Source organism: Ambystoma mexicanum, chromosome 12, assembly GCF_040938575.1.
Source record: "Ambystoma mexicanum isolate Mex_15411 chromosome 12, UKY_AmexF1_1, whole genome shotgun sequence".
NCBI lineage: Eukaryota > Metazoa > Chordata > Amphibia > Caudata > Ambystomatidae > Ambystoma > Ambystoma mexicanum.
In genome coordinates this window covers 1,099,320,801-1,099,344,315 of record NC_090936.1, presented here as the reverse complement: position 1 = coordinate 1,099,344,315, position 23,515 = coordinate 1,099,320,801, and the positions used below count along the sequence as shown (strand labels likewise).

The 23,515-nt window shown below is 43.2% G+C and overlaps 1 protein-coding gene across 4 annotated transcripts in view; it reads left to right on the top strand.

Moving 5' to 3' along the window:
- IL15RA (interleukin 15 receptor subunit alpha) overlaps positions 1–23,515 on the top strand; it is a 573,938-nt gene that overhangs the window by 509,616 nt on the left and 40,807 nt on the right. For all 4 annotated transcript variants that reach the window (XM_069629654.1, XM_069629655.1, XM_069629657.1 and 1 more), the window contains 2 exons: positions 22,449–22,478; positions 22,559–22,637. In XM_069629654.1, coding sequence (XP_069485755.1) covers positions 22,449–22,478; positions 22,559–22,637 — 109 coding nt within the window. The remainder of the gene's footprint in view (positions 1–22,448; positions 22,479–22,558; positions 22,638–23,515) is intronic.

Here is a 23,515-nt window from a genome sequence, read left to right as displayed (position 1 = left end):
ACTCACACTGAATTCTCTTATTGCACACAATCACCAGAAAAACAACCTTTATTCATAGCCTTTGTAGATTTCTAAACAGCGTTCGACTCAGTACCCTTAGACTTATTATTAAAAAAACGAATGGATCGAGGGTGTCATAAAGCACCAAAGTATTGACTGAAAAGGATACAGTACTCAAAAGGATACAGATGGTAGGGTCTTCCGGATCCCTGTTCACACGATTTGATAGTTGTGAAGTCAAGTTTAGACCTTCCAAATGATACGACTCTCTGACTGATGAAACAGGCAGAGAGATGGATCACTGGAAAGGGCGTGGGTAAAGTATAGGAAGTCAGCCTAGAAGAAAATAAAGTATCATAAGAAACTGCCCCAAATCGACTCTCTATGATAGAACAGTATTTGGCATTAATTCACACACTGACCTTATGACTGGTGTAGAAGAATCCAGCAGAAGTCTCTTGAGGAAAATCCGGAATTGGAACAAATGACAAGGAAGGGAAGATTAGTAAGGGAGACTTATCCCAAACGGCACGAGGCTCATGCTAGATACCGGGTTGCTGCACCACAGGATAGCGTCCAAAGTACTGTTCACTGTCACCTTCCAACAGTCCTTGAAAAGCTTCCTTCCCACGTAGAGAAAAGTATAGAAATGAATAAATCCACCTGTTAATATCACAGATGCAGGAGTCGGAAACAGCGCCCTTTTGTGGAATAAACAAAGTACGCGCGGTTCTGAAAAGCCGCAAAGAAAATAGTGTGCGCGTGTGGAATTACACGCGAATAGGATTCACGCAATCCAGGCCAGCCGCGCTTGAAGACCGCGTGCGCTTGTGGAATTGCACGCAAACAGTATTCACACAGCCCAGGCCAGCCGTGCTTGAAGACAACGTGTGCGTGTGGGATTACACGCGAACAGGATTCACGCAGTCCAGGCCAGCCGCGCTTTAAGACAGCGTGCGCTTGTGGATTTGCACGTGAACAGGATACACCCAGTCCTGAACAACCGCGCTTGAAGACAGCGTGCGCATGTGGAATTACATGCGAACAGGATTCACGCAGCCTAGGTCCGCCGCGCTTGAAGACAACGTGCGCTTGTGGATTTGCACGCTGACAGGATACACGCAGCCCAGGACAGCCGCGTTTGAAAACAACGTGCGCGTGTGGAATTACACGCGAACAGGATTCACGCAGTCCAGGTCCGCCGCTCTTGAAGACAACGTGCGCTTGTGGATTTGCACGTTAACAGGATACACGCAGCCCCGGACAGCAGCGTTTGAAGACAACGTGCGCGTGTGGAATTACACGCGAACAGGATTCACGCAGCCCAGGCCAGCCACGCTTGAAGACAACGTGCGCTTGTGGATTTGCACGCTAACAGGATACACGTAGCCCAGGACAGCCGCGTTTGAAGACAACGTGCGCGTGTGAAATTACACGCGAACAAACAGCTCCAGGAATCAGCGTGTGGCGGAAAACACACTATAGAAGGCCCAAGAAGCAGCTGAGGAAAACTGCAAGGACGCAGATCGGAGGTTCAGCTACACAACGCCAAATGATTCGATCAGAAGCAGCGAGTGAAGTTTCCACGCTACTTATATACGTAATGCCGTAGCTCACGTGACGAAGCAGAATTCACGTGAATTTAGCGACGTGAAAAGTGCAGACGTCGCTTTCCCGACAATGAATCGAACAACCGCCATTTGGAATAGAACGGTCTAGCTGTTCTATGAGCGTAAGAGGTAGAACCACGTCCAGCATGCATGACAGAGGGTGCCCGTGGACATTTTTAAAATGGCTAATTGAGTTTCATGATGGCACGTCAATACAAATTAGATTAAATCAGGATGGTCTGTTGTCACTTCCTATATCTACATCGAGAGGGCTGAAGCAGGGTTGCATCCTTGCTTCAGCCCTCTACAATTTCTTTATATCTGATGTGGGCATTGGCTTAGAGAATTCCGTATCTGATTTTCTGAAATTGGATAACTATACTATAAAATGGCTCCTTTAAATGGATTACCTCGTTTTAATTTCAAAAACTCCTAGACGTCTACGCAATGTGTTAATTGTTTTGGAAAAATTTGCTCTCAGTAATATGATTACGATAAATACCAAGAAAACTCAGATAGTTCATTTTGGAAATGTCAAGCAACGAATAGCTAAAAACCATTGGGAACTAGATGATATGAAGTTAAAAACAGTTTCAAATTATATTTATCTGGGTGTGAATATAAATAACCATAATGCTGATCTACCCTGTGATATGAGTTTAAAAATGAAACTTGCAACAACAACGTCACAAGCACTCATTAACAACAAATATTGCAAATTTTCTATCTTGCCAATAGTAAATTATTACAAACAAAAAGTCCTACCTATAATTTTATACGGTTCAGAAACTAAATGTTGGAAGCCTAAGCCCTATTGGGATAGGATTGAAGGCAACTATTGGAAACATTGCTTAACTTGCCATCTTCCGTCCCGATATCTAGGATTAGATATGAATTAGGCTTCATTTCAATGCATGCACATTATAAATGGAAGCTGTTCTCCTTATATCGGAAATGTTTGGCTAAAACTAACCATAATGATTTGCTGATAATGTTAGCTGATTATGTCAATACTTCACAAAAAATGCTTTTATTACTTCTTGGAAATCCAAGGCAGAGGAGTATTTGCACGGGGTGGATATTTCCATTGAATTACTTCTTACTAATCCCACTAGAGCTAAAATTAAACTGTGGGAATTTGATTGGATTACCACACGGACACAATGTTTAACATACCATGAGTTTATTAAAAATCTATTTGCTATCAAACGATATGGTACTATTGCCCCATATCTAGAAAAATCTCCAAATTGTCATCTCCGTGCAGGGCTTCTATGCTTTAGATGGAATTTATGGCGGACGAGGGAAATCTTGGCAACATGGTATCCACTGAAGCAACTCTCAGCATTATGTCGGTACTGTCAAAAAGCAGTTGAAACCTTACAACATGTCATGGTTCAATGTCCAACTTTGTTATCAATCAGAATAGCGTACTTTAGAAAACATTTTGAAGGGCATGTTGTTGGAAATGAGCAAATGCTATGGAATCATCTCTTTCATATACAGTCAAGAACCCTTGGTTATGCAATTGTGAAATTCTTGGAAGTGTTAAAATTAGAAAGCAGCAATGAGGTAATTTGAGGGATGCAATTTAATTGATTTTAACAGAAAGTTTAAATATTAGTCTAAACAGTTTTCTAATTGATTTGAACTCTTTTAGACTTTTATACTCTAACAAATATTTTAAAGATCTTTTCTTAATTGTTATATGAATTCATGAACTTGAAAGTGAAAAGTTGTGTATCATATCAAATGAATTTTATCTTTTCGATAAATGGAAATGTTTTTTTCTTCTTTTCTATGCATGTTGAAAGATTGGATTTTTCAGCCAAATCAATTAAAAAAAAATTAAAAATGTGGCACTAATATTTCCAAACCAAATTCCCTCCTTTCATTTCCCCGAGATTCCTTTGTTCACAATCAGCCTTCCTGATTCAAATCCCTCTGGTTTGACACTCGCGTATGGGTGGATGTGCCTTTTCGGTAGCAGCAGGCAAGTCTTGGAATCCACTCCCCCTGTCCCTGCATGCCACCTCTGACCATCTTCCTTTTCGCATGGCTTTGAAGACCTTTCTGTGCTGAATCTTGCCTGCTGAATCCTGTTCTATCTTTTTGTCTGGTGAGCGCATGATGCCCTCGGGGGGTGAACGTGCGCTATATAAATGTACTCAACATAACATAACATTTACTTTTGGCACTATTCTCTTGTAGGTGGTAATTATTTTGTATCCTTTTTATTTCCCTCCTCATTTCTCTCTTGCTTTGGAAGGTTTCCTCATCATAAGAGTACATATGATTTATCTTCGGAGAATAACCTACGAACCTGGGGGGGAGGGGGTGAATATCCCACAAAAAATCATCAAAAGACAATGAATTACACAGTGATTCCAGCTGAACATCCATACAAGTGGAAACAAACGTAGAAAGACCTTCATTTAAACGCTGGCCACCCCTGCAAACTTTGACAATCTGTTTCCCCCATTATTCCGTTTAACCTCTGAGGAATAAGATCTAGCTTGATGCCTCATTTCATTCAAAAAACAGCCCACCAAGATATTATGATCACTTGATCCCAACATTTTCACTTGTAGGTCTGTGCAGGCATTGAATAGGTCCTTCGATAGATATAGATAGTGAATCATAGACCCCTGTTTACCCCTAGATAATGTTAGCACAAGAGTACATATCCCATAATGTTACCATTGGCCATCAACATATTCCAATCTGACAGGAACTTTGACCATAGATTGCCATTCCTCGATGGATCTTTATGCTGACCATTAACGTCAAGCAATCTAATGCACTGAGAATTCAAGTTCCCTGTGAATATGATGTTTTCTGTTTCATGGATCGTCTTAATCAGTGTGAGGACCTCCGCCAGTTGTTCAAGGAAGACAGGGAGTAATGAGGATGAGGGGTTCCACTAAACATCTATTACTGCTATCCTCGATAAGGCTCCTCCGATTGATTGTTTGGCTTTTACAGCTAAAATCCCCAGATTCACATTGGTCACCACTTCTATGGTGTTCAAGATGGAATTTCTAAGGGCCAAAAGTAGACCCTGGCTGGTCTCCCATTACTTTGGCTGGGTGCCAATTGTTCTATGATTGTAAATCCATCGACTTTGAATCCCAGGACTAGCCGAGTCTCTTGGAGAGCTATTATATCATGTTTATCAAAAATCTCCTCTCTCATTTTCTTGTTCTTGAATGAGCCAGAATCCCTTGTGTTCACTCCCATGAATTTTGCAGCCCATGGAGCTAGAGAGACCCCGCTGCCAGGCCAAATTCCTGAAAGACCTGTGAGATTATTAAGGCACCAGCGACCATGCATTCTGTGGATTTCCATTTAGCCTGTTCTGTATATGCAATTCTTTTTTTCTGTATTTATACAAAAAGGGCCTCTAGGATTAAGATTACATCCTTGATCAGGTGAGCATTCCTGATGATCACCTGGAGTCACTGGGGGCCTATCCTGATTGTATAAGGGCTCTGCAGATACATCTAATAGTCTCAGCAAATGTTGTTGGGAATGGAATAATACTTGGGTAATTAACAATTCACTGTTGCTGTCAATAACAGCATTGAAGATCATATTTTGATGATATCATTTCTGATCGCATATCAACTAAATATTCAGAAATGACTAAAGTAAATCCATCTTCTAGAAGAACATTAACATACCCTCTCTCATTTACAGTGGACTTTACAGGTGTAAACATATTTAAAAACCATTTAAAGAAAGGGGGCTCCAGATGAATGATGATTGTGAAGATCCTGCTCCGAGTTTTACTGACAAGTGTAAACATCTTCAACAACTATTTAAAGATGAGGGTCCCAGATGAATGTGCAGATTTAATTGGAAACATAGAACCAACTCATGTATCCTTGAGTCGCAGATAATGTGACCAATGCAATAATTTGCTAAACGGAATTGTGAGAGACTTTCTGGACCAACCATTCCCTTAACATCATACCGAATGAGCAATTTTATATGCACACTGGGTGGAAACATTGTGTATAGTGTGGAGGAACATAGACAAGAGTAATTGACGCATAGTAAAACTGCACATACATTGTAGTTATTTGGCCCGGAACTGGTTGACAAATCCTCAACAAGCAATCCAAGGTCCGGAGGAGTTAATTATCCTAGCATTTGGTAAACGCCATCCAAAGAAAGAAACACTAGCTAGATGGTTTGGATGCAAATAGAATCATTTAATCTCTTATTTTATTTCATTAGATTTTTTGTCCAGTGCTGGCCCTACGCAGGGAGTCTCGGAGCACCTTACAAGGTTCAATAGTTCAGAAGGTGGGAGGTGAAACAGAAATTACAAAATATTTTAGGCTAGTATAGGAAGAAATGATAGATAGGTGATGGCAGGGGAGGTGGTGTGGCAGAATTGGATGTGAAGAAAGAGGTATGTTTTCAGGCTATTTTGGAAAGTGATGATGGAGGGTTCAGGGTAGATGTGGAGTGTTAGGGTGTTTCAGGTTCTGGAGGCCCAGTGGGTGAAGTTTGTTTTTGTGTGCATGTTAGTTTGCAGAGTGAATGCATAGCGGATGTTGGTTAGCTTGTCTCGTGTCTGTGTAGGTGATGGGGTTTAGTGTGTTGTGGAGGTAAGAAGTGGTTTAGTAGGTGGATGGCTTTTTATACAATGCACAGCATTTTGCACAACATTTTGAAAGCAATTCTCTGGGGGTATGGGTAGCTCGCGGAGTTGAGAAAGATCAGGAGTGATGTGTGAGTGTTTGGGTAGGTGCAGGATGAGTCTCGCCGCTGTGTTCTGCATGGCTTACATGGAGAGCATCCCCAGGGTTTAGCTTGGACAAAACTTGTGCTTGTCGGAGGGGGGCGGATATGTTTTATATTGCATAGGAGGTGCAGTTTTAGGTTTCATGTTTTGGTGATGGCAGCTATGTGGTGTTTGGAGGTAAGGTGAGGGTCGATGGTAAAACCTGGAGATTTGGCTGTTGTTGAGTGGGATATATGTGGGTTGTCTGTGGTGAGTCAATCTAGGGTGTGAGGTCAGGAATGTGCCTTGGGTACCGATGAGGAGGTATTCTTTTTGGGTGGGGCTGGGTTTGAGTAAGTGGGTGTCCATCAGGTGGTAAATGTGGAGAGACAGCTTTAAAGGGTGTGGTGTTGTGAGGGGGTGAGACGTGTAACCATATTTGTATCTAGTCTGTGTATTGGTGAAAATGGATGTTGTGGTTACTAAGGGACTGTCGAAAGAATTCTACATATATGTTGAAGAGGAGAGGATATCGGGAGGATCCTTGGGAAACCCTGTACTTCACTGGAGTGGATCGGATCAATTAGAGGAATGGAGGCAATGTGTGCCCTGTCAGTGTCAACGGAGGTGAACCAGTTGAGAAAAGTGCCTGAGAGTTCCATCCTGTGGGATTGGATGTTTAGGAGAAAGGAGTGGTTGGGGGTGTTGAAGGCTGTGGAGAGGTCGAGGAATATGAGGAGGGCTGTGTGTCCTTTGTGATGTTGTGGAGGTCATTGAGGAAGTGAAGTGTAGCCATCCCAATACTGTGGCGGAGTCGAAAGCCAGATTGGAAGGGGTTAAAGAGGTTGTTTGTGGTGATGTGTTTTTGAAGGTGGCTGGTGACAAAGTGTTCCATGATTCTGGCCAGATATGGCAGGATACTTATAGGATGTAGGTTTACAGGGAGCGTGGGGTTGAGTGATGACGTTTTGAGGAGGAGACACATTTTTCCTTTTTTTAAGTGTGGAGGGAATTGTACCATGTGTGAGACAGGAGTTGATGATGTTGAGTCAGTGTGGAGCCAGGGAAGTGATGCAGTTGGATGCAGCTTTGCGTCGGCAGGCATCGTCCGGGAGTGTGCTGTTTTTTTCTTTGCTGCGAGGATGATGACGGTGTTATTGTCGATGGGGCGGAATGTGTTCTATGTGTTGGCAGGTTTAGGGTTATGGGGTGGGGGTGCTGTGGGGAGGGCTCATCTAATGTTATGTATTATAGAGTTGAGGTAATACATCAGGGAGTTGCATACGGAGGTTAATGGGGGTTTGGAAGGTGTGGGTAGTTGTTTGGTGACAATTCTGTAAAGGTTCTAAGTGTGATTGATGGTGCATTGGAGTTCTTTGAGGTGTTGGGCTGGGTTGGTATTGCATATGGACATCTTCTATTTGTTGCAGCAGTGTTTGAGGGGTGTTCCGGTGGCAGTTAATTGGTTCTTGTGTCAGGCTATTTCAGGGTGCGGGCTTCTGGTTTATGGTCTTTTCAACGAAAAATGTTCCATCAAAAATGTTTCAATAGAACATTTTCCATTGTAAATAAATGCATTAAAATGCTATATTTTAAATGTAATAGTACATATCCATTGAAACTTGTCCATCGAATATAGGCATGGACAAATTTCGATGGATATGTACTTTTAAATGTAAAAGATAGCATTTCCATGCATTTATTTTACATGTGAAAACGTTACATGGAGCTGTCTAGTGCTGAACACATCAAAGTATTTTGGCACTGACCAGCTTCATGGAACGTTTTAGTAATTATTATTTAATGGGGTGATCCCCTTAACCCCTGCAACCCCCAAGGGCACCCCCACCCTACCCCAATCCCTAACCCTAATTCTAACCCTTCCGCTAACCTTAACCCTATTTCTACTTGCCCTAACCTTAACCCTAAGCCTAAACCTAAAATCCATCGAAATCCATTGAATTTTATTCAATGAAAATGCATTTCGATGGAAAGTATTTTCATTAATAAAATTCGATGGAAATTAATTCGATGAATTCATTTTCGATGGAAAGTCCAGATATCAGGGCTTCTTATTTCATGGAGAGGAATGAATGGTTGAACTGTGGTGGTGGTTTTGGGCTTTTTGAGGGGTGCTATTTTGTTGAGTGCCTGGGTGATAGTGTTGTTGTAATTGTTGAGGCGTCTGGAGGGATGCGTTTGATGGGAGATGGGGTGTTATGAGTGGTGCTAAGGCAGTGTATGTAATGTGTGTGTTTTGTCTGATTTAGGGGCGTGGGCGATGCCTGGCAGACGGGTAGATGTTATGTGTGCCAGGCTGAGTGTGAAGGGGATCGCAAAGTGGTCAAACCACTATATCGAAATTCGAGTTTGCACAGAGATGTCATTTTTGCAAGAAATCAGAAGCTCAGTGGTATTGACAGCGATGTGTGTGGGGTAAATGATCTGTTGGGTGAGATCATAGGTGCGAGGTAATGAGGAAACTGTTCAGTAAGGGGTTGCTGTCTTGTTGGGAACTACATGGGTTAAAACCATCAAGTTAGATGTTGGTGCAGGGGGAGCTGTGGTTGTCAGTAGTGGAGTAAGGCCAATCAGTTAGGATTGCCTGTTGGGGAGCGGTAAACAAGGTGGATGTGTGCAGCTATGATGGAGGGGAGTAGCTGAGGGAGAATGCTTCAAAGTATGTGTGTGGTGGGTGGGTGAGGTTGCTAAGTGTGAGAGAGTCTTTTTAAATGGTGGCAAGACCACCACTTGTTAGTCCCTGTGGATGAGAGAGTGGTGGTTAAGGTAGTGTAGCGAAGGTGAGGAATAGGGGGGGTGTGTGTGTGTGTGTGTGTGTGTTCAGTAGAATGCAGGTGTATGTAATTAGTTGTTTCAGTGGTGTGGTGAAGGTTGATTTGAATGTTGGTGAGTGCTTTGTTTGAGGCATGACTGATGGCAAACAGAAGCCAACAGGGGACAAAGAATCAAATAGAGAAAGAGATTAGCTGTCAACTATTGCTCTGTCGACCTTTGGCTCTATCCATCCTTAACTCAGGACGCCAGGGCAATAGGATGTCCATAGACAAGTGCTTAAATTCCCAAAGTAACCTGGAAGTAATTCCACAGGAAACAGATGTAAACTGTGCCATTACTATGCCCACTTTATTAGGTTACTGAGATTGTCGACTGAATTGTGTCATCTTTCAAACTAGCATCTCACTGATGTCTCAATTCTGACCTAACATTTTCTTTATTATGTGTGAGCTAAACATAACAAGTAATAACTCTGTGTCCGTGTTGGGTCTCTTTGTGCCTGCTAGTGTTTTGAAAGCAGTTACACTGAACCTATGTTAATTCATCCAGTTTAATTTCGACCAGGAATCATATTTTGTTTGAGTTTATATATGGGTTCCAGTGTTTAGCCGCAACCACTGGGAAGCTGTTGCCCCGTGCTTTCTGTTATTTGTATTTGGGGATGGTGAGTAAGTGGATGTAGGCTACATGGGAGTAAAAACCTTGAGCATTTACCTTGATTCTGCTCTCAACCTAACTAGACAAGTCAATGCAACGGCTATGGTGACAGCCTACATATCTAATCTCATCAACGCTTGTAGACCCTTCCTGTCCTCAGTGAGCTGTATCACCTTGGCTAGAGCCCTCATCTTATCCAGACTAGACTACTGTAATGCCCTCTACACTGGAACTAACAAACGCAATATAAAAAAACTACAGGTGATCCAAAATAACGACATAAGAGCAGAGCTCAACATCCCAAAGAACAACCACATTAGCGTGGCAAGAAGGAAAGCCCATTGGCTGCCGGTCCATGATCAAATCCTATTCAAATCTCTCCCTGATACACAAATTGTTATCGAATACAGCTCCCAAGTACCTATCCAACAACTTTGCAAAGAACAAATCCAACAGACCTACCCATGTAGCCTACATCCACTTACTCACCATCCCCAAATACAAATAACCGAAAGCACGGGGCAACAGCTTCCCAGTGGTTGCGGCTAAACACTGGAACCCACTACCATCTTCATTAAGAGCGGAATCCTCCTTATGGGCCTTCCGAAAAAGTTTGAAAACTTAGCTAGTTACACAAGATCAGGCAAACTAATCTCAAGCTCCCTCATACCACTCTGCATTTTTATGCTTCCCATTACTGCACATCTATATGCTTTCCTTCGAAATTGAACTGCTAAACTAGACCTTTGTTATGTATGTAAGCATGAATATGTGTTCTACTACCAAACCGAACTATAACATTAACTGCTAAGTGATATGTCATAATACTATATGTACTTTGAAAAGAAAAACTGGCACCCAGATATCTCGGGTTAGATGCGCTTTACAAATGTCTAAATAAATAAATATACAGACATTAAAAGCCTTTTTTTGCTTGAGTTAATTTCACTGCTGGGTTTTATCCAAATGTAATTGCACAATAAAAAGAAAAGGAAATCAAATGATAACTAGCTTCCCTTTCCGTAAAAAATACACCTGATAAAAGAGAAAATAATATAAAGAAGTTATATATCAGTACAACTTTAGATGTCTTTCTTTGGCTGGGGCCTCCCTCTGAAACAGCCTCCCTGAAACTTAAGGAGAACCATCTCCGGATCCGGAAGCACCTCAAAACCTTTCTCTTTACTTCTGCTTTTTCTCCTCCTCTCCCCTGCTGACCTCCTGGCTGAAACTGAAACTGCACTGGTCACCTGGCCACCCTCGGATATTATCCCATGCACTTGCGCGATCTGCATGACACCTGGCCTAGTAGGATCATTGCCTGTCCTCCCTTTGTTCCCCTCCCTTGCCTCGTCGCGCTTGAAACACTTGTGTATAGGCGCGTTATAAATACCATATCATATCATAACTTGCTTTTACACATGTTATGCTATTATAGTATTTTGTACTAGGCACATCACCATAGTGGCACATGAAAATAAAATGACTGACAATAAAACCATCATTTCCCTGGTCACTGACAAGTAAGAGAAGAAACATGAAGGCATTGACAGAGCTTGCACTGGTGTGAACATCCGCACAAAACAGAATTTCTACACTTTTATTCTTTCTACTAACCATTATTGAAACGATCCACTTCAGAAAAGCAGGTCCGCCCTACTTCCCAAATATGCCCCAGAAACACTGCAATTTAATTATATGTGTCAAAAATAAATACTGCGGAGCTCATTTTTTAGTTCCATGTAAATTATGCAGAGGGTATCCGTTATGTTTACCCTTTTGCATAGTAATTTTCAACGTTTGCCTGGCGTAGTCAGAGGTGGAGGTCCTTTACTCGCATTTATGCCATCCTTTTGCACTCTGCTGTGCACAAATGAGTAAACGCTGCCTGGCATTTACGCATAGCAGGCAGCTTATACAATGGATTGCTATGGAATCTGCCTGCATTTTCCTGGTGTAAAATGCAGGCAGACTCCATAGGAATCCACAGCATTGGCCCTAGCATGAAAATAATGCTGGCATAAATGCTGGAGTATTTGCATGGCGAGGAGGAGGGGCGAGGTGGAATCATAACTTACTATCCGTGTCTCCTCTCTGCCATACAAATAACCGAACAAGAGCCATAACGTAAATTACACATGTACAACTCATACGCTAGACTTTTGCACATGTAATTAATGTTACTGCCTGGCTTTTTATTCCTTGTTTAAAATCCAACTTTTACTCACTAGTCCCTCTTCAAGAAAAATAGACTGCAAAGAAGTTAATATCCAGAGAAACAATGGGCCTCATTACAACTGTGCCGGTGCGGTTATTACCGTGCCGGTAAGCCTACTGGCACTGTTGTTACCAGACCGGCACAGTATGACGCTGTGGGCGGGTGCCGTCCCGCCCACCAGGGTCAAGCCGCGCGAGCCGAACGGCACCCACCCGCAGAGTTTCACGGAAGCACCGGCACCATTGTTAACGGTGCTGGTGCTTCCGTGGTCCCCATTCCCATTGAGTCCAATGGGACTCAAATGGTAATGGGGATTTACAATTTATCGGTGCCTGACTTCCCGGAGTGGTGGGGTTGTAATCCCCTGGTGTTACCGGCAAGCCAGACGTCGGTAAATCTTGCAAGACCGGCGGCAACCCACCAGTAGCAGCGGCAGGGTTACTGCCGGACTTGTAATGAGGCCCAATGTGTCTATAAAATTAACTCTATCAAATTATTTCTCAAGGACATAGTCCACTGGGAAACAAGTGTGTCTTGCTTCAGCACTACTTTGGTAAATAGTAAAGTGAAGTGCACAAACTGAAAATAGGTCAAAAGTACATGTGAGATCAAGAAGCCAACCAACTCTTTTTTTTATTTTTCTAAATGCAGAAATCATTTTGGGTGCATAAAGGTAGGAAGTGAAAAGAAAGTCTTTTTAAGGTCTCTGGCCTCAAAAGCTTTGTTGCGTCATGCCACAGTGCCAATAAAGTGGCAGATGCACAAATGTGGACCTATTCTATGGAAGGAAGGGAATGACATATTGCTCCACTTTGGTTGCACTGGAAATGAAAATGCAGTTTAACAACTACCAGAATGACAGTCCATGATACTTCATCAATGTTTACTCCTTTTGAACCTACATAAAAAAGAGACCCTTTATAGTGAACTATATACAGTAACATAAGGAATTGGCATGTACATTCAGTCTGTGTGTCTACACAAGGCTGGCCGATAAGCTATTAGTCTAAGACCTAATCTGGCATGTTAAGATCCTTCACAATAGTTCATATCGCCCACTCTCTTTCATGGCCAATGACTAATGTTTTATGTCTTGGGTGACGTGTTCATTACTTCAACATACTGCGAGGGGTCAGAAATGAGAGACAGAAACATAGTTGTACTTTTCTCAACATTTGCCATGTTTATTAAAAATAAAAGGGGTTGGGATAAAGGACTATCTGTCCCTATCCTAACAGGAATGTTCATACCTAGCAAACTAAAACTAAACAAAGGGGACCTTGTGTCCAAAATATATCTGACCCTCACACTAACATATACAATCAAATTGTGCAAGGGAAATGCATCTGTTTCCAGCTCAACAGAAATGTGCAACAGTTTGAAATGTTAACTCCTATAAAGTAGTCTGTGTTCCCAGGGTTGTACTCCCTTCCCCTGGATCAATTCCGCAAGACTTTTGAAAGTGCACTGTTCCAACAATATTCTATTCAGTTCAATGTAAATTGTCTCTTTCATCCCACACATCTCTCAAACTAGCAAAATAAATGTCTCTTCCATAGAACACTGGTTCAAAACCAAAGTAGCTGTTTCTATCACCAAGTATTCCTTTCAAGATGTTGAAATAGTTGCTCAGAAGGATATAATAACAGTTTTCCTATAGAATACTTTTTTTAAACAAAAGCAACTGTTTCTCTCAAAGTATTCCTTTCAAGATGCCAACATGATTACTCTGAAGGATGTAACAACAGTCTTTCTCGTACAATACTCTTGTCAGAATGGCAAAGCAAGTCTCTTTTGTTGTACAATAGTTTGTTAAGAGGATAAGGCAAATATTTCCTTCCCGCCACACTCTTTATAACAACAAAAATGTTCTCCTTTAAAGCAACTGTCCTTTCCTGGTTTACTCGCCTGCCAGAAATGCTTTCTACTTCACACAACTTGTTCCTTTCCCAGTTCACTCATCTGCCAGGAATGGTTTCACTTTTACACAACTGTTCCTCTCCTGGTTTACTCGCCTGCCAGGAATGATTTCTACTTCACACAACGGGAGGACGGGAGGATAGATCTGTGGCAACCCGCGGGTCTTGGAAGCAAGACCACGCTGAGCAAACACAGGTTTGAATCCCGGACTCACGCTTTGAAAAGATAGCAAGTTAGACATAACCTACCCTTACACAATGAGAATAGCCCCTAGATACCGACGAGGTATTGCGCTATAAATAAATGCAAAAAACAAACAAACAACTTTGCCTGCCAGTATGGGGTTTAACTTTTACACAACTGTTAATGTTTCTCTGCGAACTGCTAATGTTTCTCTGTGTGTGCAATGTTTGTTCCATGTTTCCCCGCACCAACATATCATATGAGGAGAATTGTATAATGTCTGCCTGTTTCTTTTCTTGTGGCACTGTGGGTTCCAGGTTTCCCCAGACTGACATCTCATGTGGGGGAATTGTACCCTTTTAGCCCTTTTTTTCTACTTGTTCGGGGTTCAAATTGTTTTCCCAAGTGTCCTTCAGATTTGCAACACGTCCCGGGTCCACCAAACTCCTTTTGGTTGGCTCAGCGGTGTAACATGTGGCTGTACCATAGTGCCGTTACCTGGCCAATTGCCCCAGTTGCCCAGAGTCTCTCATGGTTCCTGCATCGGTCTCTCGTACCACCGCCAATGGAACCTTTGCCTTTCTGCAAGTCCATGTCGGGTCTTGCAGCCACTGCCTTGCACCTGAGTCTCCCTCCTCCCGTATGCGATGCCTCCAGGCAAGTGCCTGTAAGCGTCTCCCTCCTCCAGCGTGGCTTGTTCTGGTGGCTCTGCTTTGGAGCTCATCTCCCACTCTGCGACCTCTGTGGCTTTTTGCTCCTTCTTCTTCCTTCAGACTGCTACCGCCTCCTCCTTTCCTTTCCGTCAAAAAGGGCAGTTGGATATTTGGTCCTCTGTTGGCAATGTCCAAGTCTCTAGGGTTCACTGTAGGTTACCGTCCTTTATTTAGTGAGTTTACGATAACCTGAACCCCATTGGTTTATCCAAATGAGTTGAGGGATTTCCGGGGTCCCATACCCCATGACTATTGCTGGCAACAAGTCTTGTGAGCAAAGGGGTCCCTAGTGAGGACCGTCGGGAATATCTGAGAGGGATAGCTGGGTCTGGCAGAGCATACTGTGGATTTCTTCCCATCTGCCTCTCTGAGTGGACTGAAATCGCCCTATCCACGTATCGCTCCTCCCCCACCATTTGGTCCTGCATAGGGCTAGCCTGGCCTGCTGGAACTTTCCTGTTCCTTCTGTCCTTATCTTGTCATTCCTCACTCTATCCTTCACTTCCTAAAGGTCTTTATTTTTCTCCCACCACCTATGTACCACTCTCTCCTCCAGATATGATTTTGCCAATGTCACCCATGGGCCTCGCACCTCCTCCTGACCCCTATATCCTACCACCTGTTAAGGCATCATGAAGCAAGACACAGACAACAGATTCAAAGTTCAAACAGAAATAATGTATTAACTCAAATGTCAGGATGGTAGAAGGCCTAACTTACCCTAAGGTAGGATTTCCCTACCTGAACGAGACTAAGGAAAGTCTGAGGTAAAGCTAAACAACATGTAGGGATGTCAATAATAAAAGGAATGGTGATTAACACAGAGTTCTTAGTTTCTTCAAGCTCTTCGCTTCCTTATCAGCTCCCCTTCCCCAAGTTCAAGAAAGTTCCACAATGGTCTCAAGATTAGCTTTCTCAGGTTCGAAGCAATACAGTTCCACATAATCCAACAGGATTCTCTTCCCCAAGTTCAAGGCAACGCAGTTCAAAAGAAAGGGGTCTTGATACTCTGTCCTCAAGACAGCATCTGCAACTCATCCAGTCTCAGGGTTCCCTTCCCCAAGATCCCAACGTAGCAACTTGTACTTGTCGCCGGTTTTCAAAGTTCAACACAACTCGAGGTCAACTTGAACCTCCTTCTGAATTTCATCAACAGTTCACTTACAGTTCTCCTTCTTGGTGTGTTTCACAATGTCTTTGGCTTTCACAATTTAGGGCTCCCTGGTCTATGTGCTGTTGTCTGATCACACAGTCCAGCCATCACAGGTCACGCAACCAGGAACCCTAGGCTCATCAGCCCACACAGGTTCTTCTGCATTTGCCTTGTGTCCCAATTCACATGACTTTGCCGCAATGTGTTGCACTTCTTATGCCAATCTTTGGCCTTGCCACACTGTCTCCATTCATATAGTTCACTTTGTGGTGGTCTTATTGATTTCCCACCTTTCTGTCACACTCTTTCACACTTGTGCTTATTTTTGTAAGTAGTTTTCAAATGGACATTTTTGTTCCCTTTTGGCTTTCAACAGCTAACAGCGTTGGCCATAAAGTTTAATTTTACTTTGTATTCAATTTTACTTTGCTACAACTTTTCATTCAGTTCAGTATTCAATACATTTTTTCATTCAATTTGGTATTCAATTTACTTAATTCAACTTTGCTTCAAGTTTCATTCAGTTTGATATTGAATATTGCTTGCTACGGCACTTTGCTACTCATGCGTAGCCCCTAGGAGTGCCCCGGCTTCGAGTGCAATAACCATGCACTCACCGGTCCTTGGCAGCCCCGCTGCTTCTCCTCCGCTTTGCAGGCTGGCGGGCTGGTCTCTGTGAGCCCCGCTCGAACTCCGGGTGCTTCCCAGCACATGCCAACAGCTCTGCTCCTCTGCTACGGACATGGACAGCGTCCTTTCTTCTTTGTTCCTTTTCCCACTGCTCTGGCTGCTTTCTGACAATCATGAGGCTCCCAATACCTGTAGCAGTCTAACGCCCAACTCGCTCTGTGCTCCACAGGTCTGCTGGGACTTCTGCCGGCGTCTTGGCTTCCTCTTGGGTCCCACCACGGCTGCCTCCTTGCGGAAAGGGTCCCCTGCTGGTCTCTCCCAAACAGGCCTCCCTGTTGCTCTCTTTGTTGCTCCTTTGGTCTCCTTTTATACACCTGCAACCACTTGACAGGTTGCAGGTGTCACTTGACAGGTTGCAGGTGTAAGCTCCCAACTGGACTTGCCTGACCATAGTTAAAGGGACATGCCTGACCTTCACAGTACTTGGCAGGCATCTTCTTCGTCTCAGTAAGGAGTGGTGAAAGGAGTTACTAGTGTTCATTACTCCTAGTTGCCACTTCCCTTGTCCCAGTACTGCCATAGGTAAAGTGTGGGGAAATGGGAGGGATGTTCTACAATAGTCTATAAAGGCTGGGGGAGGGTTAGGTTGGTCTTCAATTGGGAAAGGGGGATACTATGTCTAGCCTGTGGGTGCCCCACTCCCAAGCCCCAAGGACCCTGCACCCAGGTGATCCTCGCTTCTCCGCCCCCAGGGTCAGGATCCAAAAGAGATGGCCTTTCCCTGGCCACCTGAGAAGAGGATCCAGGGTGAGTAGGAGTGAGGATACTCTCAGGTTTCTCAAACACCTCCACCTCTCTTGCCTCTTCCTACCATCTCCTTCCTACACCTCAATCCAGATGGTATCTCCTCCTAATCCTCTACAGCCATACCTTTGACCTTACAACCTCCTCCTTCAACGTATTCCTGCCTGCCACCTCTCAATTTCAGATGTTACCACCTTTTCCTGGACCTTCTTTTTTACTACCAATAAAAATTATCAATAGAGAGTTGTAAATGCTTGTTCACTAATGGAGCAAAGTGATTTTAATATCCTTAATACAGAATATTTTTTTTAACTTACCTTAAAAGGAGAAACAAACAAATAGAAAGACCTGTGTGGCATGTTTAGGTGTACCCATTTTACAGAATAAAATTAGGCCAACAACTGCTGCTCTCTCTTTTGTCATGTTTTCACCTCTACAAGGCCACGTTATAAATACGACAAATACAGTTTAAGGACCTTGCATGCAGCTTTATCACTGCAATGTCAGCCAGAAATGGGATATAACACAAAACACATTTTAGGTGTTGGGTATGCGCCAAACTATCAGGATTTCCACAATTATAAACCTTTCAAGATATGTATTAAGCTCCTTTCAGAGCGCATTTCAAGCCATACTTGTGTTTCAAGCTTTGCACTCTTCATCAGGACTTTACATCAATCATGCATCTACAAACCACTTCTCGTTTCACAAACTTTAGTATGAACCTCCTCCTCAAACTATATAATATTCCAATCTGTATTTATGTTGTAATCAGACATATAGTTCAATAATTTGCAGCAGCTTGGATCGTTCTCCACTGTGGTTTGTTCTCCATAGTAGTATCTCAAGATATTGTATTGCGTTGCATTACTTTGGTTTTTGAGACGGGTAGAGAAGTATCTCAATCTAGGGGTTGGTTTCGACACCATAGATTACAACTTGCCCGGCTCAGGATGCTATGTACTTTCTTCTCTGACATATTAAAGAAGTGAGATGAACTTCACTGCGTCTGAGACAAAAGCAATAATTCATTAATCGACCTTTCATGTGGTTGTCTCATAGTCCATGTCTTCTAAGAAATAGGATTTACTTTATTGCTCTGGAGCAGCCGGAATGAAGCATACAGACCTTGAGGCAAAAATCATAAACAAATTCGATGTCTCCACATTGTAGGTGCATAGAGAGGTCTTGGAAAGAGATTTGAGACTCCCTAAGTTTTCATATTAGGCTACTTCTACCTGGAATTCTTTTCAGAAGGGATCCGCTTCTAAATGATTGCAAATGTACTTGATTTTCTTTGATGGAATTCTGCATTGGGTAGGTTGCAAGAGCCCAGCTTTAACTTCATCCCCCTGGAGCAAGTGATATCTATAAGATGTCCACACTTTTAGGTTAGTTGGATCCAGCCACAAGGGAAGAGGAGAAGGTGTGTTTGGTACTCTGCTCTCTGTGTGGAAATTAATTCAAAAAGAAACTCTAAAATCACAAAAAGAAATTATTCACTATTTCATGATATTTTTGGTAAGAAATCACTATCATCACCTGCCAGTAGCACTGAATTGAAAGCACACTGCCCCCTGCATGTGCCATCTTAAATGAACTTACTATATTGGCCTGAGTACAACAATTATGGGATATGTCCAACATTTGCCTGTCTGAGAAGCCTGGGAATAGCGCAAACAGAAAAGTATGTGTGTGGGAATCTTTGCAGGGTTTAGGTTGAATAGACCTGTGCACAAACTAATGGGGCATACTACTGCAGGAAACTAAAGGAAAATGGAAAATACACTACTGTAAACCTGCATTCTCTCCAAAGAGTAAAACGGAGGGAGATACACCTGCTTGAAAGTAGGACTACATGATGTAGATCTGTTTACTCCAAAGGAAATCCTCTGCCCCAGTACAAGAAAATATGTGGGGGTCATTGTGCATGGGTTAGAGCAGGAAATGAAGAAGTAAAAGCAAGACGTAATGTTTCTACGCCTTGGTTCGCTGCTTCAGCCATTTTAATTGGAGGAGGAGCGTGCACATCTCCCCCATGCTTTCTTCCTCGGTATTGGATATTCAATTCGTTTTATGCCAACATGAGATGCCCATGAAAGTGCAAAACCATTGGATTCCTATGGAGTCCGCCTTCGTTTTTTCGATCTCTCTCCGCGGAAGGGGCCTCCCTCTGGAACAGCCTTCCTGCCTCCCTGAAACTTGAGGAGAACCATCTACGGTTCCGGAAGCACCTCAAAACCTTCCTCGTTGCTTCTGCTTTCTCTCCCCCTCCCCCCTGCTAAATTCATGACTGAAACTGCACTGAATCTGCAACTGGGCCACTCTCACCGATCTCGGTCCTTGGCCCAGCCACTCTCCACTTGCACTGCCTCCCTGGCAACCCCTACACTGCGGGACTGTCTCTGTATCCCTACAGCCCCCCTTCCCAGCACTTGTCTGCACTTACCTTGCACTTGCCACCAGCTGGCCCTAGTATTTATTTGTTGTTCTACTTACCCTGTACTGCACTTTCCCCCCTCCCTTTCCCCTTGCACTTTTCCCTTCCCCTCCACCCATGCAGTTGCGCGATCTGAATGCCACCTGGCCTAGTAGGATCATTGTCTGTCTTCCCCTTGGTCCCCTCTCCCTGCCTCGTCGCGCCTTGAAACACTTGTGTATAGGCACCTTTCAAATGCCATATCATATCATATATCTGGTAAAAGCAGACAAATTACCTACGATTCCCAGGGACATTATTTGGAGGTCGCCAGGGGTCGCAACTGCAACCCATGAGGTCTCCCTTGCTACCCCTAGAAAAAAAATGTTTTTTTTATTGTTATTTTTATTTTTTAAATGTAAGCTCCTGGGCTGTGGCCAGTGTCATGTGGCTCTTTATTTTTTGAGTGGCTGACTTTCTTGTTCAGGCCTCTTAAAAAAAACAAGGGGTTCCACAAGTATATCCCTTTGAGCAGTGACTCTAAATAAGAAAGAATGTTGAATAACAAATACATTTGTCTTTCTGGAATTCTATCCAATAATTGCTAGACTAATAAAGGTTTATTACCAAGTACACTTCAGGGGGTGAGTCACTGATTTAGCCTGTTCTTAAACACCTGAACTCAGCCTTTAACCCTTCTGAGGTCGATAAATGAGTACCAACACAGGTTGGATGATATTGTATGTATATTTGTTCTATATAAAGCGCTTAAGCATAAGTGCTATATAATAACACATCATTCTCATTTGGCCCTGGACGTCTGCTTGCATTCACAGTAATTTGGTAATAAGGGCCTATACACACTGATATTAATGATACATATGGTGATCCATTCTTGTATGAAATGTATATAACATGGTGATATCGCAACTATATTTTTCGTAGTGTACTTAGGAACAATATGTGATGTCCCTTCCTGTTTTGTCAAGGGGTGAAAGGCTGTGTTCCATCGCTTCCCGTGATGTCACTTCGGGTTGGAGTGGGGGGGTCAAATGACATCACTTCCTGTGATGTCATCAGAGGTCAAAGGTCGTGTGTTGTCACTTGTGCTACCCCTGGCATTTTGGTGAAATGACGTCCCTGACGATTCCATTGTACATGCCGTCTGCAAAGCATCATTGGCATTTACTTTTTTTTTTTACAAGACAGCGTGTAAGGAAAGACATTTGTTTTTATCTGATTTGACTCTTTTCTTTTGCACTCCTCCTTGCAAAACGATGAAAATTGCACGCAGGGGACCCAGGTTCATGTAAACGACCCCCCACCTAATGCAATTGCCACTCAATATTAAAACACCCCCTTTTTGGCCTAACCTTGAACGTGAGTGTAGCTCATTAAACCCATTAAGTGCCAAGGATGAGTAAGCTCGTCCTTCTTGCATAGACTTGCATAATAGCCTGGCACTTGCAGACACGATCGTTCCCTCAGTTGTAATGCTGATTTCCAAATGTCAACATTGTGTGGCACTCCGTTGGAAGAAGTATCACCCCTCACAGGTTCTCCCTCTTTTCCCATCCCTCAGTCCCAAAATGCAGTCTCCATTCTATGACAAACCTTTGCTCTTCTTTAGCCAGAAGAATAATGGACTAAGGTGTCTAGTGTTGCGTCATATCATGGCACAAAGATGCAGCAGCCACAGAGCTTTCAAAACTCCTTATCCTCTCCACTGAGGGCACATCAATCCTACCAAAACTTCCGCCAGAACCTTATAAGATGGTTCAAAGACTCAGACAAGTAAGGCCTGCTCCTTGACACCTAGAACTGACCCCTTCTAATTCTATGTAAATAATTTAGTTTGTATCTACCTGCCCATGATATTTATATCATTAGTTATATTATGTCTATCCATTGTATATGTCATTATCTCTTACCATACCATGCCTATGTTGTCATTTGATCGCTGCTTGTACATTGTGTCTCTTCTGTATAAAGCATATGTACTGTATTACTCTGATGTGTAACTAAGCTGTAAGTTGTCTTATGCTCTGCGCCCTGATACCCACGGGTCTGGTGCGCAATACAAATAAATAAACAAACAAAATAGAAGCCCCCTCATGTTAACAAAGCTGAATTTCAACCAGTGATCGAAGTGAGTGGGAACTGTCCGGAGCGGTGTGCCACTATTTTTTATATTTTTCTGTTTACCATTAGTCTAGTTTTTTACGACCATATTCACCATTCTATATAGAGGATTTGTCCATTCATGTCCTTGTGCAAGTGAAAAGGTGTAATAGAATCCTTAGTTACTAGTCACTTAGAATACTGCAATGTTCCGCCACAACACCTTGTCACATGTTGCACTATGCTCCCGCTTACTCTCTTTCCCTGCCGAGACCACAGTTCCACTACTTTTTTCGGTGCACTTTTACCACTGACTTCAACATTGACATAAAGTAATGCAATTGAAGATATAGAAAAGGACAAAAGGACCCAGCAATGGTGTAGTTATGTGCAAGATATGAGCTGAAGACTTGTAGGTGCTGATGTTTATTTGCAATGGCAATCATGCTGTAAGAGGTTCTCCAGTGACTTTACTCTTCTATTTTGCAGATCAGCTCAGGGAGAAACGAACACCGATAGGTAAGAGCGATTCAACTCAGTCAATGCTAATGTCAATTCTCCAGTGCTTGAATAAAGAGAGGAACTGCTTTCTCTTGCAGGAAGCAATGTTGCTGGAGGAGCAGCGGTGCTAGTATTCATCCTAATCGCCATTGTGGCCTGGTGCAGATACAACAAAAGGTACATGGTGCCCTTACCCGGAGTTACACAGTGGCTCATTCTGGGGCGGCTGGTAGATGGCACTTTGCATGTTAATTCCATAGCTAAGATGTACTGTGTTGTTTCTTGTTCTGTCTACTGACCTGTAATAACCATTGCTGCTCACTAAGGGGTGCTGGCTGAATGTGTTAGGCGCAGTGATCGAAGTGAGCGGGAACGGTCGGGAGCGGTGTTCCGCTACTTTGATATTGTTTCCGTTTACCATTCCTCTACTTTTTGCGACCATATTCACCATTCTATACGGAGGATTTTCCCATTCATATCCCTGTACAAGTGTAAAGGTGCAATAGGAGCCTTAGTTACTAGTCACAATGTTCTGACTGCAACACCTTGTCCCATGTTGCACTATGCTTCTGCCTACTGTCTTCCCTGCCCGAGACCACAGGTCCAGTACTGTTTTCGGTCCACTTCTACCACTGGTTAGGAGATCAAAATGCGCCCAGTTATAGCCGTTTTGGGAGCTCTGCAGCAGAGCTGTCTTTGAGGAGGGGCAATTTTATCAGAGCGCCACCTGGGATGTATTATCTTCATCTTCTTCAATTAGGGTCTGAGAAGACATTCGACAATCCGTGTTGTTGGCGAAAGGTGTGCCTCTCTGAGCACAGTGAGTAGGGGCCAACCAGACGTGGACTCCCTGCTCACTGTGCTCAGAGAGGCACAGCTTCCCCTCACTGATGAGGCCCAACAAGGCTAAAACACGTGTATGGGGTTGCTTTTGGTACTCTTGTTCAGAGAGGAATTGCCATAGCATTTCGGTGCTGGACTGCCCATGTGGGCAGGACAAAGACTGATACGCAAATGGATATTTCCCATCTGTGAAAGGTACCGTGAGCAAAAAG